The following is a 12245-nucleotide window of genomic DNA, read 5'->3' as shown; positions in this document are numbered from 1 at the left end:
CGTATTTTCTTAAAAAAAGTTGGCAACCCTAAACACAGCCATATTTACTTCATCAAGTACATAATGCCAGTCATCGTGAAATTTATTCTGAGATGATTGCTGAAAGTAGCAACCTGCATTTGTCACTATAAAGAAGTAAACCAATATCATTAGTGGTAATAAGCACCATAAACAAACCGAAGTTTTAAATTCATTCCAGAATTGGTCATCTCAACTAAGCCTAACCTGCCACAATGTATCCTTATGTGCCATGTGTCACATGTCACTTAGCATGTAGCATAGCAAACCCAAAGATTAAAGAGTTCAGAAATTTATAAAATTGTTCTATTAAAATACTAACCAGTATTAATATCGAAGTCTTGGGAGGCTGCAAATACATCTTGAACATCGACATCTGCAACTGGACTATCAAAGCGAATTTCGCACATAAAAGGGAAAGCTGTAGTACGATAATGTGTAAAAGGGCAGGTTCCATTCCTACTGATAAGATTGCCGATCTTGTCTGTGTCTCTTGAATTTTCCAGGACAATTGGAACCCGAAAATTAGGACTTACAACAGTATTGACTAGTGTCTTGTTTGAGGGCTCCAGGAATTTGATCTGAAAAGACAGAGAAATATCTACAAAACAAAGCACTTAAAAAATTAACTTTAACCAATCAAACAGACAAAGAAACTATAGTGACAAGTAAGCAAAAGAATAGAATAAAAGTACAATTAAGTAAATACATACAAAAATAAACAAAATGGATAAACATAATCTGAGTCATACAGAATTAAAGAAGTTATCATGTAATTCGACAGAAATTATACAGAATTACAGAAGTTATCATGTAATTCGACAGAAATTAACTACAGAGTCTGACAGAAACGAATCACATTCACTATTATAAATTACAATGTTTCAATGGCGTGCACATTTACAGGATTCATGAGAATAATCATACTTTGAAAATCACGTCAATCAGGCGACCACCACTGTTGGCAATACAGTCTTCTATTTGAATTCAAACATTCCCTTTTACTTTCTGCAGAATACTGGGTGTTATTCTTCCTATCTGTTTCCATGTAGCTCTCCAATCTTTCCTATTTTCTGCTTTCCTTGTAGTCTCTGCATAAGATCCATATATCTTAATGTCGTCTGTTATCTGATATCTTCTTCTGGCCTGAACTCTTCTCCTATTTACCATTTTTATATTTTCGAATAATGTTTGGCCAAGCACCTGCATAGAATTGGAATATATCAGTCCCCTAACTGCCCATTGTGCAATTCAAATCAAGAAATGGATTCGGAACACCTCAAAATCTCTGCTTCAGTGACTGACCATGACAATATCTTTGAAAAATATTGGAGTGCAAGAGGTCAAATGACTTTATTGTCAAATGCCTGGCATTAGAAAACAACATATTTTCGAATAATGCTCATTAAGAGCTTTTCAAAAAGTACCCACACTAGATACTTCCGCACAAATTTATTATTGCTAAATCAGAAAACAGAAAAGTGTATCGAATAATAAAATGCTGTTTCCTTAACAAAACCAAAACAAAGCTATCGCACCGTCTAAATTCTGTGTTCGAACTGATAGCCCTCAGTGTGCCAGTCCATCATAGAAATCGTTTAAGGAATGACTTAACCAAACTTTAGTAATATCTTACACCGCTTCCATTATTCATTACTGCAGATCTTCTAAGTTGTTGGTTCTTTCTCGATATACTACTGACTTAAATGGCCCCACAAAAAGAAGTCCAAAGACAATAAATCTGGGGATCTTGCTGGCCACTCTATGTAACTTCTCCTATCAATCCATCATTGTGGAAAAACCTGGTCCACGTGCTGATGAACATTCTGTCCGCAGTGAGCTGGAGATCCATTTGTTGGAAATAGATATCTCTGGGTAATCCATGGAAACAAGTTTGTAATCCAAGTATCTGTTAGTGTTTAGTTTTTCTCTAAAGAAGAAAGGACCAATGGTATGATCATCAACAATAACAGCCCAAACATAAAATTTTCGTGAATACTGCGTGTGGTTCTCCTCCATCCATTGTGGATTTACATCTAACCAGTATCGGGAGTTGTGTTTGTTGACAAATCCATTCAGGCAGAATTATCTAAGAAAACAATTTCACATTATATGAGGCATAAAAGCCAACGTAGTATATTTTCCACTCTTATCAATATCTAAATCTAGAAATGTACACCCATATACCCCCCCCAAAAAAATGATAATAATGGTTTATTTAACCTGGCATAATTAAAGCCATATGGTCTTCTGTAGCACTCTACCAGGAGTAAAACTGTGATACAAAAAACATTACAAATTTACAAAATGTAGTACATAAAAAAGTTGAAGGAGATAATCATAGTACAATGTAAATAACAAGTATAAAAATAATATGAGACAGGGATGATGATGATGATGATGATGATGATGATGATGATGATAATGAAATAGTGAAGTACAGAGCATGCAATTTTTATTTGGTACACACACCAAAGAAAAACCACGATAATAAGCAACTCGACTTCTCACGTGATGGAGATTGTAGGGAAAAATGATGAAACAAAAATAGATAAAACAAAATAAAATCACTGGAAGATCAAAATGTAGTGAATACATGGAAACATGCAATACAACATTTGTCATAACAGTAAGTTAGTTTGGAAACTCGTATTAAGATAATTTTCTAACTTGGATTTAAAAGAGTTCATGGTTTGGCAGCCCTTGACTTCAGGCAGCAGAGAGTTCCAGTGACTATAAGTAGCAATAGTGAAGGATGAGGAATACAGAGATGATGTGTGGAGTGGAATTTCTAGCCTGTTATCACGTTGTGATCGAGTATTTTATGATGGCAAGAGAGAGTATGGAAAGGGGGTGAATAAATAAGAGGGGGATGAAGTGTGCCTAATTCGATATAAGAGAAAATGAGAGTGCAAATTTCTCCTCTCATGTAACCTAAGCCATGATAACTTCTCGAAAGAAAGTGAGATATGATCATAGTATCGAACATTACAAATGAAGCAGAACTCTTTATGAACACGCTGTAGTTTCTGGGAAGAATCAATCCTGAGGTCACTGAACAAAACATCGCAATAATCGAAGTGAGGTAGAATGAGTGCTTGTAGAAGAATATGATTATATAAAATAATGATACAGCTGATACTAACATATGGATGTGAAACATGGATAATGGCGAAGAAAAGTGAAAATCTAATAAATACATTTTAAAGAAAGGTACTTACGAAAATTTTTGGGCCTATTACTAATCATGATATCTACAGAATCAGATATAACATAAAATTATATCAACAATTCAAAGAATGGGCAGGGCATGTTCAATGAATGGGAGACTGTTGCATTCCTAAGATGGCCATGAAAGAAAAGATGTTTGGAATGGGAAACCCTAGAAAAGATGGATTGATCCAGTAAAAGAGAATAGTCACCTGCTACTTCACTGTAAGAACTGGAATGGGATGACAACAGAATTGTGAAGGCCAAGGCTCGTGTTGGACTGTAGAAAATGTGGCAGTTTGAGCAATCCCTAGCATTGCTGTCATACTGACTTTAGCGAGAATGAAACCACTGGCCATGTGTTGGGCTTATGCCGTAAAGGAGAACTACTAAGAAACACTCGCCACCACAAAGTAAGATCAATGCTACCTTCTGCTTTGCGAGATCAAAACTGATACATTTACGAAGAAGTACAATGCATCTCTTCAACAGGATGCATCTGAAGAGCTGATATTATAACCATTCGTCTGAAGAAAAGAAAAAACTGTAGTTCTCGATCCTAAAATTCATTTCGAAACAACAATTGACCAGGCAAAGGAAGTTGACTTGGAAAAGAAGAGTATTTATGAACCATGTATTCCTGACTTGAGCATCCATTACTGGTCAGTCATGGGACTACTTTTAGTAGCAGAGGCAGTATATGCAAATTTACATGGGGCATATTAGAAACATTTGGTATTCAACACCAAACTGTGGAAATAATTGTCGTAGGCATCATCAGATTCCTTGAGCATTTTGAATTATCATCTTTATTTTAAATCCTAATATTTTAATTTCATATATATATATATATATATCTACATACAGGGTCAGTAAGAAGTCCCGCACCACCTAAATAACTTTTGAAGCATGTAGTTCAGTGACATGAAACTTGGTGTGTGGGGATAGCCATATACTAAGAACTCAATAATGGTATTAAACCGGAAGTAACTCCAACTCTCTTATTCTAAATAGAATACCCAATATATATATATATAAACATAGTGTTCTGCCCAAGGGCAGGTCTTTCACTGCAAACCCAGCATTCTCCAATCTTTCCTATTTTCTGCCTTCATCTTAGTCTCCGCACATGATCCACATATCTTAATGTCGTCTATCATCTGATATTTTCTTCTGTTCTGAACTCTTCTCCTGTTCACCATTCCTTCCAGTGCATCTCCAGAAGGCAGTTTCTTCTCAGCCAGTGACCCAACCAATTTCTTTTCCTCTTCCTGATCAGTTTCAGCATCATTCTTTCCTCACCCACACTTCCCAACACAGCTTCATTTCTTATTCTGTCTGTCCATTTCACACACTCCATTCTTCTCCATATCCACATTTCAAATGATTCTATTCGCTTCTCTTCACTTCGACGTAATGCCCCACACAATGCTACACTCCACACAAAGCACTTCACTAGTCTCTTCCTTTGTTCTTAAATAAAAATGCATTTAGTCCACAGAAAAATATTTTTCAATATAAAACAACATTTAATTGCCGAGTGCTTTTTGAACTGGACGGTGTATATTAAGACGGACTTTAAACAAGAAGGAAGCAATTTATAAAGCAAATCAGTAGAACAGATTGATTTGCCGTCTTCAAAAAAAGGGAAATTCATAAGAAATTGAAGATGGACTTAGAGCATTTTTATTCGACACTCCTTATTATGTTTAATGCATTCTGTATAACTGCTTGTCAGAAAATTATCTGAGAATTAAGAGTTGGTACTTTACTGAAATATTTGTATTAATGTTCATAATCATAAGAATATTAAACTACACCGTTAATCAAGTGAATTAGTGCTACTTCAGAGAGCAGCGGCATGCCAGGTTAGGAAATGTTTCGATGTTGATTTGACCAATATTGAATTCAGACTCACATGCTTAGAATTTCGCCAAACCATGAAACAAATACAAGTGTGTCAGTTGCCAAATGTTGAGAATGGCACAATTTTCCAAATGGGCATTGTTTCTGCAATTACCCACCACCAATCAATTTTGAAATGTGTCATATATACATCTTGGAAGCTACTTACTGATGTAACTGGCAGAGCTTCTAATTCAATAAAAGTGCTGACCGATGAGGGTAAATGATATTTCACGATGACATTTCCAGCTGTACGCACTCTTCCAATGCCCAGTGTTGGGTCCAAACTCAAAATATTTTCATTATCAGTGTCCCAGGTTCCACGCACACCATCAATGGATGATAGGGGCATGGAGAAGCAAACAACGTCCCCAACAGTCAACGCACTCTAAAAAATAACCAATGTTAAGACCATACAATTATTTACTTCCTTTCTTCATATAATGACACTTTAACCTGTCAAAATTATTCAGCAATAGAGAGTTGGTATGATGAAAATGGACTGAATAATCAAATATCTGTCTCATAGCAGATAAAAAATAAATAAATAAAATAAATACATAAATAAATAAATAAATAAACAAATAAAGAAATCAACAGATAACATATCAACAAACAAACAAAAAAACAAATAAACGAGACAAGGAAAATAAGTAAACTAGTATATAAATAAATTGGAAAATTAGTTTCATAGGTTATTTAAAGACATATTGACACGTAGAAATTTAACAATTTGGATGCTGATTCTGAAATTAAATAATATGAACTATATTTTCAGTACTTCATACAGCACATTCACTTTTTGGTTCATAATACGAAAAATACTAAAAATACTGTACTGTACCTTAAAACAACATTAACTGGCAGCCAAATGACGTCGATGGCAGGGCAGCCAACATCGTAACAATGACATGATGAAGTTGTAGCAAGCGACGATTTAACACTAATAGGATGGCATAAATGACGCTAATGAGTCAAAATGACTCAAAGGTTTAAGTTAATTGTTGAAAGCTTCTTAAACAAAAATTATTTATCCTTACTTACTTACTGGCTTTTAAGGAACCCAAAGGTTCATTGCCACCCTCACATAAGCCCACCATTCGTCCCTATCCCAAACAAGATTGATCCAGTCTCTACAATCATATCCCACCTCCCACAAATCCATTTTTATATTATCCTTCCATCTACATTTCGGCCTCTCTTTTTCCCTCTGGCCTCCCAACTAACACTCTATATGCATTTCTTGATTCGCCCATACGTGCTACATGCCCTGCCCATCTCAAACATCTGGATTTAATGTTCCTAATTATGTCAGGTGAAGAATACAATGCATGCAGTTCTGCATTGTGTATATTATTTGTGCCTTTTATGTCATAATTATAAAATATTTATTTCGGTGATGATGATAATAATAATAATTATAATAATAACAATAACACTGGTATAATCCACAATTTAATGTTTATTAATAACTTTATGATAGCTTTACTGTGTTAACTTTGTGCAATTTACCTAGCTAAAGTAAAGATATCAGTATCATATAATTATTCAGTGACAGTAAGTGTAAAAAGAGTATCAAACAATGAATAATTTAATGTTTATTAATAATTTTTACTGCAAGCTTCAAATTTAGTGTACTAGTGATTTTTAGAACTATTACGAATTATAAACTGCACATTATTGCCAACAATGATGTAGTAAGGAAAATATAGTTCAAAATAATAGCAGTACTGGTAATGATATTAACCATCTGTAATATTTCGTGTCCTTGTTGCATCATATACTTGTACTCTGTCGTTCTTTGCACTGCTTTTGAGTAAAATTATAGTTGTTTTCGAATTTACAGGAATCTGTATTTTTCGAATGGAATTAAGTACTGGTATGGTAGTAGGGGGTTGCAAACAAATGTCTCGCCCTAAAGTGGGTAGTGCCTTCAAAAAGTTTGGGAACCACTGCTCTAGAATAATACAACATTTATAAACACACAAAAACACAACCACAACATATTCTAAATACTCAACTGAATTTCAGAACACACACCCTTTTCGATAAAATCATTAACACACCTCACACAACAGGAAACAAGAAGACAGTGTGGGAACTCACTAGCAGATGATGTAAAAACATCGGAACTAGTCAGTCAGGCACAATAACGTCATTATTTAAAATGTTAACACAACTAAGTCGTTATTTATTAACTTAAATAACTCAACAGTTAATCAGTGATTATATAAGTATTAAAAGAGTGCATACAAGAATGAAGAAAAAATAAAGAGTTCTTTAATGTGTAGGTTTTTCTGGAAATCCTGTAATGTACCTTCACAGTTCATCCATTTTGCATAAAAAATATAATAATAATAATAATAATAATAATAATAATAATAATAATACTTCATTGCTAGAACGAAGATACATATTATTTTTCTATATAATAATCACTCTCACACTCCAAGAAAAAGTTACATACTCGTGCTCAGGGGGTATTCCACATAATTTTAAGACATTTTATTAAATAACATAATAAAAAGTAAAAAGAAAAAGAAAAACACATATCACAATAATTGGAACTTTAAATTTTCTCTCTAAACAGTATTTTTTAATTGATTTTTTTAATTCAGGAACTCAACATGCAACCATTAGAAGAAAAAAAATTACAGAATACAGAAATAGATGACTTGGACACATTTCTCGTATGGAAGCTGGCCGGAAACCCCAAGAAATGCTAAAATACCACCCTCAAGGACGACGACGACCTGGACATCCACAGAAACGTTATTGGATCCTGTATAGCTGGAACCGAAACAAGCCAACAATGGCCTAATTTCGTGCCTGGAATATGACGATTTTTTAAACAAGAAGCATTAGCAAATTGTATGTTTGGGAATTTAGCTATAGTCTTGAACTCTAATAACAGTATAAGCTACAGTTATGGTACATTTAGGTTCTATCAAGCATATAATGTCTGATCTCTTGGTTTTATATTTGTGTGAATATAAATTGAATATCTTTGAGGGCAATACAAATGAGTGCAATAATTCAATTTGAAGTTTTGAATCACACTTATTACATTGGGGTGGGGGCGAAATAGTTCTTTAACATGTCACAAACTAAATCCTCTGCAAGACAGTGAGGAAGACAGTTGTCCAACATATTAGTATTGGGTGATAATCCTTTCTCGCATGCTAAAGTACAAACACTTCCTGAAACTATGCTCTGAATAAATCTGCATCCATGGATGTTTCCTGAGATCTGTAGTCAAGAAAGATGTTCAAGTTTTTTAAACAAAGCAGGTTTCAGTTTGTGTGCACCAACAGCATTCGCAGGAAGGAGAACAGTCACGACATCTTTATTATGTTTAAAGCCTTTGGGAGACGTTTCACTCACACATGCATAGAGACTCCTTCAAAACAACCACATCTCATCTGCACTGTTATTGTAAATCAACATTCGAAGTGTTTCAATAAATTCATTTCTTGAAACTTTACTGGCACTTTTATGTTCACCCAAAATGTACAATTTCCGAATGCCATGCCTCTATTTGAAAAAATTGTTTAACCAGCCTACAAAAAAAGAAAATTCGTCTGTAATTTTATTTAATTCTTTTGACTTGTTTTGCAGCATTAGCCCTGGAATACATGCACCTTAAGAAAACCAGTTATAGAGCACATTATCCAAAATGTGATTGGTGAAGTCTTTTACCTTTCCAGTGCCTTTGTCAATTCTGACTTAATAACGAACTGTCAAAGTTGATTTGCTTGTTTTTTTTAATTGTCTTTGATATTCACTTTAACAGGTAATATACCTTGTGTGACAAACAGCACCATTTGAACACTGGCATCGTATTGCCAATGTCTCTGGAACTATTGAGGCTTCAGCTTGTCTTGTTTGCTGTCATCTGTGACGGGGGTATGCTGTTCAGATAGTAGTGGGGGTTGTTTGTATGTTTTGTAATTGTAATTGTGTATTAAGTTTATGTTGAGAATATGCTATTGTGTGCTTGTAGTTTTCATATTGTTCTAATATGTTTAAATGTGGACTTTTTTTGGTATGATGTGCTGGACCTCCATATGTTTCTATGTTATTAGTGATGTAATGTATGGTTTAGTTACTGTTTAGTGTGCTCATTGTACCTTCATTGAAATGATCTTCCATCATACAAAGGTGGACCCAAAAGTAACCGGAACCGAACTGTTGCGCACGCATGCTTTGTAGTTACGAGTTGTGTTGTTAGTTTGGGGTCTTCCTCGACCATTAGTGAGCTGGCGTCAGTCTGAGTGAAGTGGTTTGTTTGTGGTGCTGTGTTGTTTGTGTTCCTGTTTCAACCGTTTGGCGATTAGCGAGATGGCCGACCACAAGGAACAAAGAGTGTGTGTGAAATTTTGTTTTCTGTTAGGGAAAACTGCAGCCGAGACTGTTAATGATGATGCTTTGGGGAAATCACAGGTCTACGGTGGTTTTCCCGTTTCAAATGTGGCAACATGTCAACTGAAGACATGCCACGCCCCGGGCATCCTTCGACAGGAAGAAATGACGAAAACATCGCCAAAATCAAACGTGCAATTGATGAAGATCGTTGAAAGACCATTGACGAAGTTTCTGAGCAAACGAACCTGTCATGTAGCACACTCCCGCGAATTTCAGCCGAAGATTTGCACATGAGAGTGTCTGTAAAATTTGTTCCTCGCTTGCTCACAGATGAGCAAAGAGAAAACCGTGTGCGAGTTTGCTGCGACTTGAAGAGTGAAGTGCAGAACGATCCAAATTTTCTTAAAAGAATTGTGTCTGGGGATGAGTCTTGGTGCTATGGGTACGAACCAGAATCAAAGCAAGCATCGAGCCAGTGCAAGTGCAAACTCCAAATTCACCACAACCCAAGAAAGCACGTCAAGTGCGATCCAATGTGAAAAAAATTTTGATTTGCTTTTTTGATGTGAATGCCATTGTCCACAAAGAGTTCATTCTGCCAGGACAAACAGTGAACCAACGAGTATGCGACGAAAATGGCCCGAAATGTGGAGAAATGGAAACTGGTTGCTTCACCACAACAATGCTCCAGCCCATGCAGCTCTGACGGTCTGACAGTTTTTGACAAACAACAACATGGTGCTTGTGCCTCATGCACCCTACTCACCCGATCTGGCTCCGTCGGACTTTTTTTTGTTTCCACGGATGAAGAAATGTCTGAAAGGAAAGCAATTCAGTGATGTGGATGACGTCAAAGAAAACACGCTATCGGCTTTGAACAGTATCCTGCCTCAAGAGTTCCAGCACTGTTTTCAGCAGTGGAAAAAGCATTGGGACAAGTGCATTAATGCACATGGACAATACTTTGAAGGGGACTAAAGTACTGTGAATGTAGAATTCAATGGGGGGGGGGATCCGGTTATTTTTTAGTCCCCCCTCGTACAGAGTTAAACTTTCCACACAATATTATCTCATTTTAACTTGATCTACTAACACTCTTTTCCATTCTATTCAATAACCCTAATTTCTGTTTGAGTGTAAGAACCCATCATGCTGCTACACTCATTAGCTGCTGTGAAGGCCGTCTTTGATGCTATGAAAATTTCACCAAAATGACAGTGTGTCCAAAACTGTAGTATTAATGGTATGGTGGGCAATGGTTTAGATGAAAAGAAACTGCCACAAGTGGCATGTGGTCTAGAAATAGGAATAGGAACATGACAGTATTTGAAACTTTGATTATAGGAGAACAATGCGACAGAGAAGAGAGCTTTCAAGACAGTTTGTTTGCGCTAAAATCAAAATTCGCCATCTGTCCATCATGCCGACTGAATTATATATGCGTCATTTTCATTTTCTTATTCAAAAGTGCCAGATATGAGGGATTTCAATGTATCACGAGAAAGTCAATGTAATTAAAAAAACTAATGTTATACAGAAGTAATACAGAATATAAGAACAGTCTACATATAAATTATGTATAATACAGAAAATAATGGCAAAGACAGGAAATTTAAATCAGTACTAAGTCAAAATCACTGAAAGAGAGGAGGTAGAAAATGCTATATTAGGAACATAGGGTAAATAAACATAGTTATATTTTCAAAGCTATAATACACAAACATGCACACGTGTAAACCATGAAGCAAGTATACAAGTAATGACACTGAAAAATATAACACAAAACCTATTTAAATCGAAATTCACTGTTGGTATTTTTCTCGCACATGATATTATGTTCTTAATGAAAACAAGTCTAAAACCATTACTACTCTATTACTTACTGCTCTAAGCAATTCCCGTGCTTCTGCAGGGTATATGACTCCACCAACATGCATTTTCACGTAGACAGCAGCCTGCTGGGGAGTTAAGTCATCCCAAACCTTCAACATTGTCTCCCCATTGCCCATCAGATTAACAACAAGAGAATTGTTGGCTTCTCCACTTCTCAGTTGTGCGAGGTCATATCTATTGGTTCTCAGTTTAATACTAGACTTAGATGCAGTGAAAGGTGAGCCAGAACTATCATGGTAGCTCACAGACAACTCCATTTCAAAGCCTTGAGGTATAATACCAAGAGAAACTTCATCCTCAACAATCACTCTCCTTAGAGGGGTCAGCATTATGTACAGAACTTCTTTCACCTGTCCAACAAAAAGAAACACACTGTACAGATATGAAAATAAAATTTGGAGCTCCCTTATTGTATAACTTTCATCTACAACACATTGCGCATGTGCAGTAAACAAGAGCCCCTGTATATATACTACTTGTAATTGGGAGTATTTGTGTAGACGGGTACTGCAAATAATGTGTTATTGTAATAATATGTTAATGGTGGCACCGGATACAGAAATGTGAGGTACACCATTACATGTAAAGAAGTGCTGTGAAGAAATACATATCATATCATATCATATACTACTTGTGGACAGCCATGCAAAATTCTTGCCTACGTAGAGGTGCACTCCCATCAAAACATACATAAACAAGAAGTTAGGCATTCGAAGAAGCACGTTAGTAAATCTGCTATGTTTGCTGATCATTAGCAACAGATCAATAATTTGGCCACTACTATCCTCAATTTATAGGAAATGCTTAATCTTACTGGAAGCTAAGTGCATCCAGAGCCCTTCCTGAAGTAATGG

General features: G+C 35.7%; 1 protein-coding gene across 5 annotated transcripts in view; it reads right to left on the bottom strand.

Moving 5' to 3' along the window:
* The window catches only part of Gp210 (nucleoporin 210), a 76788-nt gene that overhangs the window by 24195 nt on the left and 40348 nt on the right, over positions 1-12245 (bottom strand). For all 5 annotated transcript variants that reach the window (XM_069825237.1, XM_069825235.1, XM_069825238.1 and 2 more), the window contains 3 exons: positions 11382-11741; positions 5303-5521; positions 341-599 (listed from right to left, as the gene is read on the bottom strand). In XM_069825237.1, coding sequence (XP_069681338.1) covers positions 341-599; positions 5303-5521; positions 11382-11741 — 838 coding nt within the window. The remainder of the gene's footprint in view (positions 1-340; positions 600-5302; positions 5522-11381; positions 11742-12245) is intronic.

Source organism: Periplaneta americana, chromosome 5 (assembly GCF_040183065.1).
Source record: "Periplaneta americana isolate PAMFEO1 chromosome 5, P.americana_PAMFEO1_priV1, whole genome shotgun sequence".
Taxonomy (NCBI): domain Eukaryota; kingdom Metazoa; phylum Arthropoda; class Insecta; order Blattodea; family Blattidae; genus Periplaneta; species Periplaneta americana.
Note: the sequence above shows the minus strand (reverse complement) of the source record. Positions and strands in the feature narration are given on the sequence as shown.